This window comes from Lottia gigantea (assembly GCF_000327385.1).
Source record: "Lottia gigantea unplaced genomic scaffold LOTGIsca_172, whole genome shotgun sequence".
Lineage (NCBI taxonomy): Eukaryota > Metazoa > Mollusca > Gastropoda > Lottiidae > Lottia > Lottia gigantea.
The window spans coordinates 59,927-77,758 of NW_008708171.1; the positions used below are offsets into that span (position 1 = coordinate 59,927).

General features: G+C 34.0%; 1 protein-coding gene across 1 annotated transcript in view; it reads left to right on the plus strand.

Moving 5' to 3' along the window:
• Positions 1-2,358: 2,358 nt before the first annotated feature.
• LOTGIDRAFT_141995 (hypothetical protein) overlaps positions 2,359-17,832 on the plus strand; it is a gene marked incomplete at both ends in the record, with an annotated part of 19,832 nt that continues 4,358 nt past the window's right edge. The window contains 5 exons of the mRNA XM_009051856.1: positions 2,359-2,436; positions 4,383-4,454; positions 5,267-5,371; positions 5,924-5,983; positions 6,119-6,223. Of these exons, the coding sequence (XP_009050104.1) occupies positions 2,359-2,436; positions 4,383-4,454; positions 5,267-5,371; positions 5,924-5,983; positions 6,119-6,223 (420 nt within the window). The remainder of the gene's footprint in view (positions 2,437-4,382; positions 4,455-5,266; positions 5,372-5,923; positions 5,984-6,118; positions 6,224-17,832) is intronic.

Sequence of the window (17,832 nt, forward strand, 5' to 3'; positions counted from 1 at the left end):
TCCATATAGCATTCCAAATTTCGACAAAAGCAGAAGAAATTTTTTTCTATAGTGATCACCAATCCATTTCGAAGAAAAATCGCGATAAGTTCTGAACAATATACATAACATGCCAAAGTCCATCAAGATCAGGTTACAACTGCAGTCTCGTTCGTATTCACATGCCAAATTCGTTTATTTTGGATAGATCAAAATCAATTAACTCAAAAATCGTTCGTAAAAAAATCATATTAAATGATGTACACAAAATTATACGTAAGCATACCAAGAATTGTTAAAATTCTGGCCTTTTTGTATAGCCTACATACAAGATATTTGAGTCAGGGCTACCTCATACCAAATTGAGATCGATATAGCAAGAATGTTGATATAGGTTCATACAATAATAGAAACGAGTTACGATGCTTTAAAAACACGAAAATCGAAGTCATTAGCTTGTATCTTATTTTCGTTTACTGATGGAAATTAGATATTCCCCAATTTGTACGAAATTTTTTTTTTTAGTTTTTGACATGTTCTATAGACGATTTGATTTAAATACTCCGTCAAATGTCGTTTTTCGTTTAAGAACTTAATAAAAACAAAAGTTATAAAATTGTAAGGTAGCATCGACGTATTGATGGACTCCAGTGACGGAGTGGCGAACTCACTGACGTAGTGACGAACTCATTGACGGAGTGGCGAACTCATTGACGGAGTGACGAACTCACTGACGTACTGACGTATGAGGTGATTCTTGCCGGATTTTGACAAAACTTGGTAATATTTTTCAGCATTGCCCCATAAAGTTCATAAGAAATGTTTTACTGAAGGTTGAATATTTCATACTGGTGCTTGTTACTGTACTGCCACATATTTTTATTCAAAATCAAAGCTGCCAGTGGGCATTACCTTGCCTGGCAATCTATCTTTCAATTTTATGAATATATACGAGGAGCTGGCCCAAAACCATTTAATATGGTGTGCCCACACAATCTGCAGACCACGTGTCGGACCCGTTGAATTTTTGGGTCAATCTTGTCTTGAAACGATTGTTTATATAAATTAAAATTGGCAAAGTGCTTGTCACTATAATCCTGAATAAAAACCTATCATTGTATTCCATCTGATTTCATTTCACTAAAATATGAATACGCATCGTTCCGTGTTGATGTTGTCAATAAGAAATAATTGATGTAGACCGACCTTAAATTAAATAATGTATTCGATTCATTGTATACAGATCACTAATTTAAATAGCCTGTCATACTCGTATCTATTCTCTCAATTTCATATGTGACTTAAATGATATGTTTGCATCAGTGATATCATAATATGGTTAATTATGTCTGACAATTACAGGAATTAACGCTGATGGTGATTAATTGAAATTGTGCAAAGAGAAGCCAACGTGTACGGAAGTTTCAAAAAAACCTCCTCTGATTTTTTTTCATCATTCCGAAGCATTTGCTAGCCGACATTTACATTAACTTGTGTTTTGAAGTGTATATACGCTCCTTTGGGACAACTCGAACGGTGAACTTCGATAGTATGCAGAGTCGGTTTTGAATCGCTAACTGGCTAATATTACCTACTGCCATTCATGGGATTGCACATGGTTCATCCCAAGGAGTATAGATTGACTCTATACTCCAAGGTTCATCCTCGTGTATTTTCTTGTTATGATGAAATATTCTATACAGTGAAAACACCGAAGGACACCATTCTATGGGTATAGTTTAATTTTCCTCATTCCTAAGATGTAGTTCAATCACAGATTAAGATGAACTAGATTTGGAGCACAATGGGCGAAACACGAGGATAGGTGGCATAGTTTAAGATGAACTGGAAATAATAAAATTATTATGTTCATTTACAGTCTAATGAATTAATGAGATAGATATTGGATAGATATTGGAATGATTTGAGTTGATCTAAATCGCTATCTTTAAGCACGATTAGCTCTACTAATAGCTGCATCTCACTAAATGGTCTTAATGGTCACTAACATTATCATCATTCTTATTATTTGTAACCACAACCATCGTCGCATGCTCATAGAATTCAAATTGATATTAAAAACTGGAAAATGAATGGGTATGGTGTGGACTTATCTTGGTCAGTTGATGTGCTTGACGCAATCGAAGTTTTCTGTGGTTAGAATAAAATCAACCAGTTGTTTCACTCAGAGCTATGAGATAGTCCTCACAATTCTTAGATGGTAGAGCTTGACCTCAGTTAAGCGTATCACTTATATAAAAACAACCACGTTTTCAACAACAGACTTAATGATGATGTTATTAGCTCAACAACGAGCCGTTTGTTTATCTTTATAAACTATTTCAATAATGAACTATAATAAACATTAGTCAAATCGACATGGCAGACGTTTTAGGAGTCTGGGATTTTGTGACAATCGCTGCATATTTCTTGGTAGTTTTGGTGGTAGGAATTTGGGTAAGTTTTTTGTTTGAAAGGTAGATGACACATTCCTTTTCTGCATGGCAATCATGACGAAAACCATCAACATGCGTGTACCTTACTAAAACTAGAAGAGTTTACTGTACATATTCGTAGAATAATCGTTAGTAACACTATCGTCAAAATACTACTTTCACAATTAACTTACCATTACAAAAGAAAAATGGGATTTATAAAATCTTTTTTTCAAGAACGGTTGCCCTTTGTGAGAAAGATTGAACATCATTTTTGAATAGCAAGAGAACATCCATCAGACTTTGGCGTTCTTCCTGTCAACTTAAAGTTACAATCTGTATCTGTGGCAAAGGGTTGGAACTGGATATATTGATTAAAACTACAGTTCCAGCTCGGATTCCTTTACTTAAAGTGACAGTGCATTGTCAATGCCAAATTGAAGTGACTCTTTATTGTAAATTCCTGCTTAAAATTTTAGATTCTATCTTTCGTTGTATGTATATGTATGCAACACCCACGATTGTAGGCCCTATTTATTCGTGATTTTAGTACCAAAATTTGACTCGCTAATTTAAGGCTTGAAGCAACTATAAGTTTTCTTTTTGCTCATACCGATTCAGGATCTGACAAACTAACTTTGAGCCAAGAACACGATTGGAGTAATGTATTAAAATCGAAACGCTTTTAATGAACACTGCATTTCATTGGCTTAATCGGTGAACTTACTCTTATAATAGTCAGATTTAAAATGAATAAATTAGAACATAAAGAACGAAAACTAAATATCTAAGGCGTAAATAGTTTACGTTAAAAGTTTAAATATTTAATAACTACTTTTTTTTTGATAAAATCTCTCAGGAAATGTAAAAATTGAAAATCGTTGTCAGGGGAAAGTTCAATCCTACATACGGATTTGGATTTTAAATTCAAATCTGACAATCAGACTGTATTTGTCTTTGCTTTAACTAATATATAACTATGTAAATTGATGAAATATTAATACATTCAAAGTTATTGATCTAAAAATGCATTATAAAGTTTAATAAAAGGATAGCTGAGTAGATATATGTACAGAAAAAGAAAATAAAAATCGTTTTAGACGTTTTGCAATTTTGAGTTATATCATTAAAGTTATCTAAATTATGTTTATGTTGAATTTTGACTGTTTTGACAGTATACAGTATGCAGTTTTCAGTAATAAGAAATGTATAATTTGCAGCCTCTTAAATAAGCGTAAATAGAGTTTTTAGTATGCTATGTACTTCTATGTACACTTATCTGTTTGATCAACCAGTGTAGGCCAGAGACTCCAAACTGTGACTGCAGAGGGGAGAAATTGTCGCTTTGACACTGCGAAATAAACGTGAATAGTCTTTTATTGCAATAACAAAAAAGTTGATAAGAACCAAAATTTCATAAAACAGATATTTAAAAAGTTGGTAAGAGTTCGTAAGTTGTACCATCTAAAAGAATGGCCTATTTTTATGTCGCTCTGTAAGTAAAGAGTATATATACACACCCATATCACACATTTATGTAACGAAAAAATTACCGGTAATCCAAATCATCTTTTAATCAATGGTACATAGCCAATCAGTTGCTGTCCAGTTAACCTGCAGAAGTAACTTCATTTATTTCCTGATTTTGTTTCTATACGACCAAATGAAATGGAGAACAACCCATATCCTTTGGTCAACATTGTTTGAAAGTACCCAAGAAGAGACATTTTTTGAAGGAAATTGATCACCTAAAGTTTGTATAGAGTATGTTCGGATAATATTAAACATGTCGGGCGCTGTGAGGCCTTGCGTTGTCTTGTTAAAAATAATTGGTTGATGTTCAATATAGAGTACCACACCATCCAGTCATGTATTGTGGAGAATTCAATAGAAATAATGCAATGTGAAGTCGCTTTAAACACTTTTTGCCCGATAGCTTATATATGATAGATATACTCTAAATTTCAGGCATCATGCAGACCAAACAGGGGAAGTGCTGCAGGGTATTTCTTAGCAGGCAAGGATATGCATTGGATACCGGTAAATGAGGATAGTGTAGTATCTCAAATCTTATATTAATCAAAGACGATGCCCTCTCTACTTTTGAAATTATTTTCCAAAATGACTAATTTCTTACCAAATTTTTGTTGATACATTCCTAAATGTCACTGTTTTTTCACATTTAATAATGATGAATGAGATACTATCCTATAACTGTTGTTTTTTTTAAATTGAAATCGTAGCCCTATTGTATTTTTTTTTATAATAATATTACATAATTCATATCATTTGAGATGTCCTATAACAATATTTACTGAAATCACTGCCCGAAGCCTCAAAGGGGCATTCCCCTTTTTTGAAAAACACTTTCATTGTCAAAAATGTCGTAAATTATACCTGAAAATATTTCTAAAGTATGCTATGTATATCTTTGTATCTACTTGATCAAACTAAATTTGTTTTAAAAGGGCTAATTAACAGAGAATACTAATTGTTAATTAAGCTGTTTGACCTAGTTTTCCTCAAAAAATTCTTGTTGAACCTATCGAAAAAAGGTTGGAGACATATTTCTTGCCTGCCTTTGGCAGAGGAACATGTTTTCTAGAAATAATGAAAATACTCTTCAAAAACAATAACAATAGTGTTTCGCACGCAGAGTTTGCAAAACTCTCATAACTAGGTTAAAAATTCGGGCAACATCAGCCGGAAACCTGGCTCCGGCCACTGACAGGCAGTCTTCTATGAAATTCACTAAATCAAACAATTAAATCATCTTCGTCATGCTATGTTTAAATGAGGCAGATCTACGGTTGCATCAAACATGTTATTTTAGATTTTATTCATGGTTGTAGGTCGGATGTTCTATATTTGCTAGTAATGTTGGAGCTCCGATGTTTATAGGTCTAGCTGGGGCAGCTGCTGCTACTGGTTTCTCTGTTATCATATTTGAATGGGGAGTAAGTAATCTGTAACATATTTTGAATGGTAGAAAGTAATCTGTATTATATTTGAATGTGGGGTAAGTAATCTGTATTATGTAAATGTGAAGTTGTATTGGAGAAAGTAATCAGTATCATATTACTGAATGGGGAGTAAGTAATCGGTATCATCGTTTGAATGGGGGTAAGTCATCTATTATAATATAGATAAGTAGTCTTATGTAAATATGGAGTAGGTTCCATTTGATTAAGTATTCTGTTTCATATTTGAATGGAGAGTTAGTAATCTGTTTTATATTTTTAAATGAGGGGTAAGTAATTTGTATTATATATTTGTATGTTGGGTATGTAATGTGTATTATGTAAATGTTGAGTAGGTTTTATTGTAGTAAGTATCATATTTGAATGGGAAGTAAGTAATTAGTATTATATATGAACCGTGAGTAAGAAATTGGTATAACGGTATATTGGGTCAAAGAAATAATTACCAAAACATATCCTCAGCCATTATCCTAGGCATGACTTTCAATGGTTCCTCCAGTTAATTACTGTAAATATTGTTCTTTTCAGGCAGTGTTTCTGTTAATAGCTCTAGGATGGCTGTTTGTTCCAGTTTATGTATCAAGTGGGGTACGTTTTGATTTTTATCCCATAAGTCTTAATTTCGTTTGCAATTGGAAATTGCAAGAAAGATTTAGGTAGTTTACAGATAGTCATCATGGAATAACAGGCATACGTATAATAAGTTCTGTTATTTATTTGTAGGCTTTTACTATGCCCGGTTATTTAAAACGCCGATTTGGCGGAGTGAGGTTAAGAATTTATCTTTCTATACTAGCTTTAATATTGTATGTTCTCACCAAAATATCAGTAAGTTATTTTTCAATAAATCAATAAATTTCCATTTTTGGTTATAAGCCCATAGAGACGCGTGTAGTAATTAACCTAGCATAACCTGATTGACTCGTATAGGCCACATCATGAATAGCATCACACAGCTGCTAAATTGCTTGGTAAGCTTATTATTACATAAAAAAAAACTTTCACAGGTTTAGCAAATCCACGACGCGCTAAATGGACCATCACGAACAAATCTTTGGGGATTTCCCAGATATTTGACGTTTCAGTCAGCTTACTTATCGATTAGCAAAAGTAGTATATGTGTTTTCTGATATAGCGCATCCAGTTTGATCCGGTTTTTAAGATGTCAGGTATATGTCTTTTCGGATATGACGCATTTCACTTCTGCGCAGCTTTTTCAATGCGTCATATCCGAAAAGACACAACTGTTAAAATGTATTATAACAGACTTTCCCCAAACTGTAAAAAAATGTATTATAACAGACTTCCCTAACTGTTAAAAAAATATATCACAACAGATTCCTCCTAACTGTATTATAAATTACCCAAAACCACAGACAAGAATCACTAAAAAATAATACAGTATAAAATAACCGCATTAAAAATGTCTTTAATTTTAAAACACGAAAAAAAAAAATTCGAAGGAGACGGTTTCTTCTCTGCGCTAACATCTATCATCCCCAAAGTGGGCAATTTTGTCTCAAACAACAAATTTCCTCCTTGTATTAAATCTTTCGTATTAAAAATATATGGTGTTTATTGAACAAATATGTCTTTAATAAATGTCCATCCTCCTAAAACGTATTTCGGTGCGGGAGACATTCAAAAGTCATTGGGTTCTCTTCCTGGATTCCCATGGGCAAAATATCCCGGAGAAAAACATCTCCCAGGGCACAATTATACAGGTCCAGGCACGAGGTTAGATCTGCGTTTAGACGAAAATGATAATCCCAAACCAGGGAAAGAACCCGTTAATAGAGTTGACGCAGCAGCGCTCAAACACGACATACTGTACAGAAACAAAGACGTAACATTCAGACAATGATAGACGAACTCGAAAATATTCCCAATCCCACTTTCAAATAGAAATTACAAAGGGCTCTTATCATAAAACTCTTGAAGGCAAAATTGAAATTGGGTATGGGCATAGCAGACGAGATTCACAAAGAATTTCGAAAAAACAAACATTACCTCAAAGTCAAAGTTTTTGATAAAGATGAAATTTGGTCAGCCGATTTAATCAACATGCGAGTCGAGAGAGGGTACAAGTATTGTTTGACGGTGATCGACATATACACGAGATACGCTTGGGTCTTTCCCTTGAAAAACAAATCGGGTCTGACTGTCAAACAAGCATTCGAAACCATAATGAAACAATCCGACAGACGACCCCTAAAGTTGTGGGTTGATAAAGGAAGCGAATTCTACAACAGAAATGTGAAATCTCTGGGGTTTGAAATTTACAGCACGTATAACGAAGGTAAAGCCGTAGTGATAGAAAGATTCAACAGCTCTTAAAAGCAAATTATTCAAGAAATTCACGGAATTGAAATCTCAAAAATGGCTTAAAATATTACCAGTTGTTGTCGACGAATACAATAACAAAATACATTCGTCTATAGGTGTGACGCCATCGCAAGCCTCTAATAACCCGAATATCATAAAGTCCGTCAACACTCGAAACAACTTTGAAAACGAGATTAGCAATTTGAATATTAAATCCAAATTCAAAGTCGGAGATCGAGTTCGTATTTTTAAATATAAATCATTGTTTCAGAAAGGTTACGTCGGCTATTGGACTAACGAGATATTCATCGTTGATAAAGTAAACAACACATCACCTCCCACGTATGAATTGATCGATCAAGACAAAGAACAAATCATAGGAAGGTTTTATCAAAATGAACTTCAAAAAACTGACTTTTAAAAATGAATCTCGAAAATGAAGATTTAGATGAAAGGTTAAGAAATTTAGATGTCGACAAGCATTTACGCTCTCTTAAATTAAGATTTTTTAAATTTGAATGTAAATTTATCTTCAAAATATTACTGAATGTGTTTTATCAGAATGTTATACAAGTTTTTTCAAACACAAACTACATATATATTTCGTCAATTGGGTCTTCAGCAATACTTACCGCCTACTTCGAAAAACACCTAAAAAAATCAACTCAATAAAAATGGCAAACAAGTTTGGATTAGGGTCTTTACCTCTAGAATCTAAAAATCCCATGAGTTCTACGGCGTTTATAAACAAAGCGAAACCTTTTTTCGTGGATCAAATCGGAGACACCTTACAAGGGGATATCGATATGAACAATTTCAAAATAACTAATTTAAAGTTTCCAGGAAACGATAACGATGCCGTGAACAAGAAATATTTACTGGATCAAATAAACGCAATTCAAATAGATAAGGACCATGTTGAAAATAGAATAAATGACGTGAAAAGATTCATCAGACGAAATATTAAAAATCTTGTGGACGAACCCAAACTACAACAAGAGTTAACGAGTTTGAAACGTCTTATTCAAGTGGATAAAACAAGTCAGTTGCAAAATTTAATATCCAAATTAGACGATAAGATTACGAAGGTAAAAATAGACGTCCAACGTTTAATAGACAACCCAAATGTAAACGAGGATAGATTGAAACGAAAACTAACCGCTTTGGAAAGAAAACTTGGCGAATTGCTAGCAGAACTAGACAAGACCGCGGACAAAACCGAGTTACAAAATTCGATATCCAATTTGAACGAAAAGATCGCGAAGCAAAAATCAGATGTTCAAGATATAATTAACACACTTCCCATTGACAAAGATACGTTGAAACGACAATTGTCTGCTTTGGATACTAAAATCACGGACGAATTAGAAAAAGAAGTGGGTGTGATTAAAAACTTTCTTCAAAATAAATTTCGAGTTGATATGAAAAATTATATTAAAGAACAGGTCAATCTTTTGGTATCTAGAATTCATGACGATATTTTGAGACAAGAGAGAAAGTTGAGCAAATTAGAAGCTATTGTCACGGACAATTCGTATTATTTCAATCTTCCATTCGAAAGTGACACTGTCTTCGATGAAAAAGACCAAATTTATAAATCAAACAAATACGGATTCAAAGCAGAAATAAAAGTGGGTTCTCTCGCATACGGAGAACCTAAAAACGTATTCGATATAGGCGAAACGCAAGCGTTTACTTTTCGAGGTAATTGTCTGATTCAAATAGAGTTTCCCATGAAGGTTAAAGTCAATAAAGTAGTCTTCAAACAAACCGGCAAGGCCGTCAAACATATTTCATTATTCAATGATGGTAATTTGGAAGAGAATATACGTTTGATTGATAAAAGGGATCAGGAAATTGAAACGAAAAATGGTAAATATGTAGACACCTTTAAAATGGAAGTAGAAAATGATAAGGATATCATTGGAATCAAAGATTTAGATATGATATTGGAGACGGAAAATCCACCATCAACCAACATTGCCAAAATTCCACGACGCTTACACGTACACGAAAAAATAGAATCAACCAGTCACAAGTTTTTACGAACAACAGACTTTGAACACGTAAAACTATATTTCGCTTTAGGTGAAAAATACACTTCGATTGATGTTCATAAAAGTCAACAAGAAAGAGAGTTTATAGTGCATTTATCGTTTGCCGAAGACTCCATCCTTGAAGGTGGTGGTTTTATTTTTAGAGCCAAGATAAACATCGAAAAGAAAAAAGAAAATATTCCTATCATCTTAAAGAAGACCATACGAAAAAAGAAATGTCGTTAGTACGCGTAAATGTTTTTACTTTTAATACCCGCAAATATAATAATGCTAGGCCAAACAAGCGCGCTCTATACGATATTCCGTGGTTCCATTTATCGGAAATTCACTTAATTTAACGACTTAAAAAATGGAACTCGAAAGCAGACAACAATACATGATAGACAAACAAGAAGAGTTGAAAATAAAGTTGAGACAGTGCAATACATGCAGGAAAACATGGAGTAGAATCGATTCTTTTTTCAAAACAGCGAGCACAGTTCTAACGGTAGGAGTAACGGTGGCAACGGCCGTGACTGGTGGATTAATGCTTCCGGTCATCGTCCCAACCGTATTGGCTGTAATTAACAGCCGTTCAAACGACCTCTTGCGGTCTCATCACTTTAGGTTTCACGAGCAAAAAGAAAGCTCATTATAAAAAGAAAACGGATATCTTCAAAACATTCAAAGGACAAATTAAAATAGATGGAGAGATAGTCGAGGAAGGGAATCACAGACAATACATGTCACTCCTCGGTTTCAATGCCAAAACTTTTCACAATATCTTTTCAAATATGGACAAAAAATCCGATGCTTCCGATTGGTATTTTACAGGAAAAATAATTTTAATGAAAGACAATTTCCAAGAAATAAAAAGATCGAGAGTTGGCAGAGGAGGAACTGATCTGCTTAAAAAGATCAATGAATACGAAGGCGAAAATTGTTACATACCTACAGATGGTCATTGTTTCATCAAATGCGTCAATCGTGTTTTAAACGAAGACTGCACGAGAGAATTTCAAGAATACATCAACGGGTTTTCAAAAGCAAATAGAAAAGGAGTGATGACTTGTGCTAGAACGAAGGAATTCAACAAGAAATTCAACACTTCGTTTCAAATTTATAATACCAAAAACAGACATTTTCATCCCAGAGACGTTCACGATGAATTAGATTGGGTTTTTTACTTACACAACTCGCATTTCTGTTTGATTAGAAGAAGCCAAAAAAGTTTGGGAATTCAAGAAATAGAAGACAATTACGAACAGGTGTGGAAAACGTGTAGAGACGATAACGCAGTAACACAGGTTTCACCTCTCAAACTTAACGTGCTTTCGAGTATGAGTGATGATGCGTTATTCGCTTGGGATTGCGAAACGTATTCAGAAAAAAACAGTCGAAGAGCAATTCCTGATGCCTGCACTTTAATTAATTTAGAAAAAATAAGAAAAAAGTTAGAAACGATAAAAAATATCTTTCCAAATATAAATCCTACTGATAATGTTCCAGAAGAATTTTATGATAAACTAATGAATGTAGTAGAACTATTTGTAGGTACAGATTGTATAGATCAAATGTTAAAATATTTAGGTCAATATGATAGAAAGAGATTAATATTAATTTCTCATAACGGCAGTGGATCGTGCTTAAAAATGCAAAAAAACTAACGCATTTCCCTTTAAAAACACCCAGAGGAATTCTATCTTTTCCTTTATCTAATCCATACACGGATGAAGATTTACAGAAAAAATGGAAAAGACAGAAAGAAATAAAGGGTAATTATTTACAACATATTAATTTCACGTGTTCCTACCAACACGAATCCTCTAGTTTGGCTGCATGGGGAAATTCTTCCAATCTTCCCGCGAATTTGAGAAAGATTGCCGACGTAGATATCGCTAAATACACGCAAGACAACTGGGAGGAATTGAGACACGAATGGGAACCTTACGCCAAGAGAGACACTCTCTGTTTGGGAGCTAGTTTGATAAAATACAACCAAGTGACGAAAGAAGTTGTAAACCAGAATATGTCCAATAATCTAACGGCTCCATCTTTATGTTTAAAGGGTTGGTATTATTTATATCATTACGATAAAGAAATGGTGGAAGAAGAATGGTATGAAACTACTAGAATGGTTGCGAAACATACCGAAAAAGAAAACGTAGAAAAAGTTTATTCGCACACTAATCCTTTTATAAGAAATTTTATCAGACGATCTATTAAAGGAGGAAGAGTTTCGTCAAATAGAAAATCATTTGAAACGAACAAAATGGATGAAATTTGTAACGTATTAAAGGAATATATTTCACAAAGTGAAACACGAAGTGACACAGAACTTGAAAGTAATAACATAATTGATTTATTTAAAGAATACAGCGCAAGCACAAAAGACAAAACGGAGGTTCATTCGAGACTTACAAAAATAGAATGTACTAAACTAATGGCATTTGATGCTAACGGTTTATACGCTTCCGCCATGTCGGATTTAGACAGTGAATATCCGAGAGCCGAAAGTGGAAGACCGTTTCTACCAGAAGAAGAAAAAGAATTTGTAAAACTCTTCAATAAACAGAAATTCAGACCTAGAACAGCTATTTTAAAAGTGTGGTTTGACTATCCCAAAAACATGTTCTTCCAACCGATACCAGCTAAAGATAAAATCACTTTCACGAATAAAGAAGGTAAAAAGGAAACTGGTAACAAAATCAGGTTCAGAAATGGTTTCTGTCACGACGTTTTAACATCGGTCGATATTCAAAAAATAGTGAAAGCCGGTGGACGAATTATTAGAATATTAGATGGTATAGTTTACGAAGAAAATTTTAAAACTCCACCCTATAGAGATTATATTTTAATTTTGAGAGATTTAAGAAATAAATATAAACGAGAAGGTAATATCGTGGGTAGTAATTGCATGAAATTATTAGGTAATTCCTTGTATGGTAAATAAATTCAGAAAGATATATTCACAACTAGACATTTATGGAATGAAGCAACTTTACAGGCCAACTTTGATTCACGCGTTAAAACCTATGAGAAAATTAATGATACTCAATATATTGTTGAAACAGAAATTGAAGAAAAAGAGATTACTACCGAAGACAGTAAATCTACACGACTAACACCTAGTCATTTGGGATCATTCGTTTTATCTCACAGTAAAAAATATAATGAACAATTTCATTCATGTCATAAATGGATTTTATAAACCCGAAATATACTATACCGACACCGATAGTTTGTACATTTCATCCAAAAATTGGAAAAAACTAAACAGAGCTGGTTTGGTCTCCGAAAAAGACTATTGCAAAGGTAAAAACGATTACGGTGACGGTGGAATTATATTTGGTTTATATTTAGCACCAAAAGTCAAATACAACATCGTTTTGACTTCTGATGGTGTTTTAAAAGAAAAGAAAACGTTTAAAGGTTATTCTAATGATAAGATAAGTGTAGAAGATTACGTTCAGTTAGCAAGCGGACATGATGTGTCGAACGAATTTAATAAACCATGGGAAAAAAGTTTCACCAATGGAGTAGTTATTCCAAATGATAAACAAACTAAAGTTTTTAGAAGTTATTTGAATAATGTTAAAAGAAAACCACCAAACAGTGTAGGAATTATGTATCTTTACAACGACAAAGATGAGTATAGTTTTGACGAAAACTATGAATTTGATGATTTCGATTATCTTACTATTCAAGAAGAGAATGAAGATTGTTTTAAATGAAGTTGAATGACAATTTCTTCGTTGCCAAAGTCTATGAACCTGTTTTTACCGTCTTTGATTTCCAGATTTATATCTTTGATCATGAAAGAATTGACTGGTAAATAGGTCGTTTGAAACGGTTTCTCTATAATTCTGTATCCGATCGGCACCGTAAAAGTCGGTATGCTGTATATGATTTGGCGTTTGTGCTTGTTGAAAAAAATCCACCGTTGATCAAATTACAGTGAATGTTGATCACGTCGATGTCGTTCTCGATGTTGGCCTTGTGCGGCGCCAATGTCGATTGCGCGTATATTCGTTTATCGAACCCTAGTAACGCATTCAACGAATTTTCTACGTTGAAATCGACTTGAACGTTATTTCTCAAGATCAGTTTCATTTTGTTCAGATTCAAATTACCTTCGAATTCGATATTGTTTTTGCTGTTCACGCTTCCTGCGTATTCGGATAGGTAATCGTTGATGGCCACGTGTTCGTAGCTTCCCGCTTGTAAGCTTATGGTTTTGAACGTAACTCCGTTATCCGTCGATATTTTTAGTTGATTGTTTTTTTCGTTGATGTTTCTAATGGAATTGTAAACGGAGAAATACTTTAATCCCAGTTCGTACTGTTTATTGCGATCGAGTTCATACTCGTAGTCTAGAGACAATTTGATGTCTGATTTATTCGAGGTGATAACGAACAATTGTTCTTTATTGGACATTTTTAATGACGTTTTTATAGTCTTTTTTAGTGATGATTTTTTTCTCCAAAAGCCGTTTTAATATGCCATTGACTTCGTTGTATTGTCTGTCCGATCGATGACCTTCCTTCATGGCCGCTAATATTATTTCTAATCTATTAAGCAATTCTTTATTGTTGTCGGATAAAAACGTTATACCTTGTCCAGATGCCACCATATCATCGAATTCGTCTATTTCTTGTATGATTGGTGGATAATCTTCTGCATAATCATCTACCTCCTCTTCCTCAATAACTTTTGTTATATATAAATCAACTTCTTTCAATCTTCTTGTTTCGGGTCCTGACTTCCTGATCGCATGTAGAAATTTTGAGTATGCTACTAAATCCTTGTAATCGGCAATTTCAACATCCTCGCCATTCATTAAATCTATTAATCCTCTCGTTAATGTAAATATAAAGTCTTTTGTGTCGATTTTGAATTGTGGTGAATTTCCACTAAATCTTATTCTAAAACCATTAAACAACAAACCCTCATCATCAACGATTGGTGAAATGCTTTTGGTAAATCTGGGTCAGGGTTTGAAAAAAGACGTTTTATATCATCTAATGTCCTAATTATAATACCATTATATTCAATCGCTTTGGGTTCTATACGAGGGGTGGGTTCTATAACGAGTCTCTTTTTAATATCTTCTTGACTTTTTAATATGGGTTGAAATAGAGTCTGTAGATTTTCCGTTAATCCGAGTTGTTGCACACTGTTATTTTCAACTTGGATCTTTAATTTATTCTTAGCTTTGATATATTCTCTATTTCTTTTTAAAAAATAATTCCAATCCGTCATTTTAAAAAAAATAAAATTAACATATATCGATCATAACTCTTTCTCCCGCAGGTTTTCTAGTATTTACAAATACATATCCATGATCATCTGGGTTTCTCCATTGAGCTTTACAAACCTTTTTAAATGTATCTCTATCCATTCCGTGATTTATAGACTGAATGATTTGAGATAAATCTTTTTCGTTTAATTCAAATAATAAAAAACAATTTGCATTTTTTCTAATGAACATAGAATCCATCCCGTAAAAAGATTGGGATTGGTATATATGCAGTGACAGTTGTGATGTCTTCCTTTGGTGAGGAATTCTTGTTGAACAGTTTGATTTCTTTGCGCTACGCAGTCGTCAAACAATATTAAGTTCTTTCGATTGCTATCAATATTAGACAAGTCTAGATCATTAACATTTTTCGTAAAAAAACTTTTATATCCGTTGGATTGAAAGATGGATTCTTTGATTTAATGAAGTTTTCTATGATATCTTTTATTTCCACTTCTTCTTTGTTTTCTTCGTAATATTGAAATATGTCTTGAACGTCTTTCTTTGGTAAATATTCTAAAGCTTTGAGGAATTGATAATACGATTGCTCTGGTGTTGTTGTGTAGATATACAGAGAATCGAAATCTAAAAGGTTTGGTGTTGTCAACATGTTAAAAGTGAGATGAGTTTTCCCAGAACCTGAACTACCGCAAATGCACATGAGCATTGGGTTACTAGGAAATATGTCCGAATGTTTGAATTTCTTGCCCATTTTTATTTATTACATTTTCGTACTAAAAATCACTCCGTTGCCTTCATACTTTGAAAGGAAGATTCCCTCGCCCGAACGTATGTTTTTTAAAAATATGGCGTTGCCCTTGTGTTTGACCTTCATTTCTCCGGTGTCGATTTTATCTATTAATTTGCTTCATCCCTCTTTAACGATTTTCTTGGTTTCTTCGCCAAATCTTTGTCCGAATTCTTTAACCGTCCCTAATATATCTCCTACTCCCGAACCACCTCGTGCTTCTCTTTCCATTGCCAAATTGTGTCTACGCGCTTCGGCGTTTGCAGCGGCTTCAGCTTTCTTATCGTTGACAGCTTTGCCTATCCCAGCAGCTCCACCAGCAGTTGCACCAGCTGCAGCTAAACCAGCAAAGATTAAAGGTAAGAAAGGTAAAAATCCACCTTTTTTAGTTAAATTCTCATCAATTCTTTCCAAGTCTATATCGTCTCTGACTTTGCAATGTTTGTATTTATCGATAATCTTTTGGATATATGCACTTTTTTTTACCGTTGTAAGTTATTAGAGTCGGCGAATTCGTTTCAATAGCTTCTATTATTTTCATAACCAAAGTTTCTGGTTTCATTTTTAAAGGGTGTTTTTATTATTCAATTCTTATCATTCTTCTATCTGATATTTTAATCAAATGTTTTGCTTCTTCCAGCAATAAACAGTAGCCGGTCACTTCTCCTTGTGTTTTATCTATGTGAATATTTATGTTTACCCCTGTTTTGAAAAAAACTTCTTGATGAGCTGACAGATCGAAACAAAAGATTGGATGATTGAGTGAAAAATCTGTGTATTCAAACTGAGGCGTATTTCCCAACAATTCGCACATGTTTTTATAGTTTCTGTACAATTCGTTGTAATCTTTTTTGGAAGGATCAATTGGTTGATCAAAGTTTAATTGGGATGATTATCGTTGTTCAATCTGACTTGAACTTTGCGAATGATGGGATCTTGAGTATGGTTCAATGCCACTCTGAAAATGTTGTTGTTGTTTGTCTGAGAGTCTGGCAAGTTTTTGAAACCAACCATTAGATATCTCGCTGGTTTGACGGTGTTGGTGATTGGCCACGTGGTGGATTCCCCAGGTAAAGTCATGCTACCTACCGTGTTACGACGAAGAAAAGCAATTTCGATGTCTTTGGTTAAAGAGTTGAATATTCTCGTTTCCACTTCTATGGAAGGAGTGATTACCGGTATGTAAAGTTGGATATTCGTTATTTCCAATTTTGCGTCAGAGTTGTTTTCACCAAAGAATATCTTGTTGTCGTTGATTTCTCTTTGCAAGTGAATTTTATACGGTAAACCTATGGAAACCTTTCTGTGTTTCAAGAGACCAAATAAAGGATACAACTTCCAATTTACGTAATTACCCCATCTGTTGTTCTCGACAACATTGTTGTATTGAAGCGCTCGTTTTTCAAATCCGTGATTTACTCCGCGAGTCACTCTTTCCAGTGTGTTTCTAGCAACTACCCTTATCCTAGCAAGGTCTGCGTCATTTGCTACAGTTCTGACCGGTTCTTTTAAAACTTCTCCGTCACCGACATCGGGAATCCATCCCGAAACTGAATCGTAGTTTTTGGGATACAGAACCGTTTTCAACATTGTGTCAAACTCGCCGGGGTGTTTTATGGTCTCTATCGGATTTGAACCAGCTTCCAAAACCATTTCGCTGAATAAAGACGGAAAGAAATTGTTTTCTAAAGTCGTGTTGGTTTGTGGAATTCGATTCTGAGCGGCGTCTTTGATTTTGAAATCGCATCGGAAATGGGCATCGGAAAGCAGCAACCAATTGGACAACGAATTAATTTCAAAGGTAACTCTTCCTCCGTCGTTTATTTGGGTCTTTGTCCCTACCGATGGTGAGATGATTACGTAATCCTCTTTCTTCTTGTTGAACGAATATTGAATCGGATCATACAATTGAAAGATTGGATCCAATCTGTAATTTTTGCTTGCCATTTTTATCCAATGATTTTAAACCCTTTTCCTTGTTTTTCTAGGGCTTGTCGTTCTAGTCTCTTGTTTCTTAGTTCTCTTATTA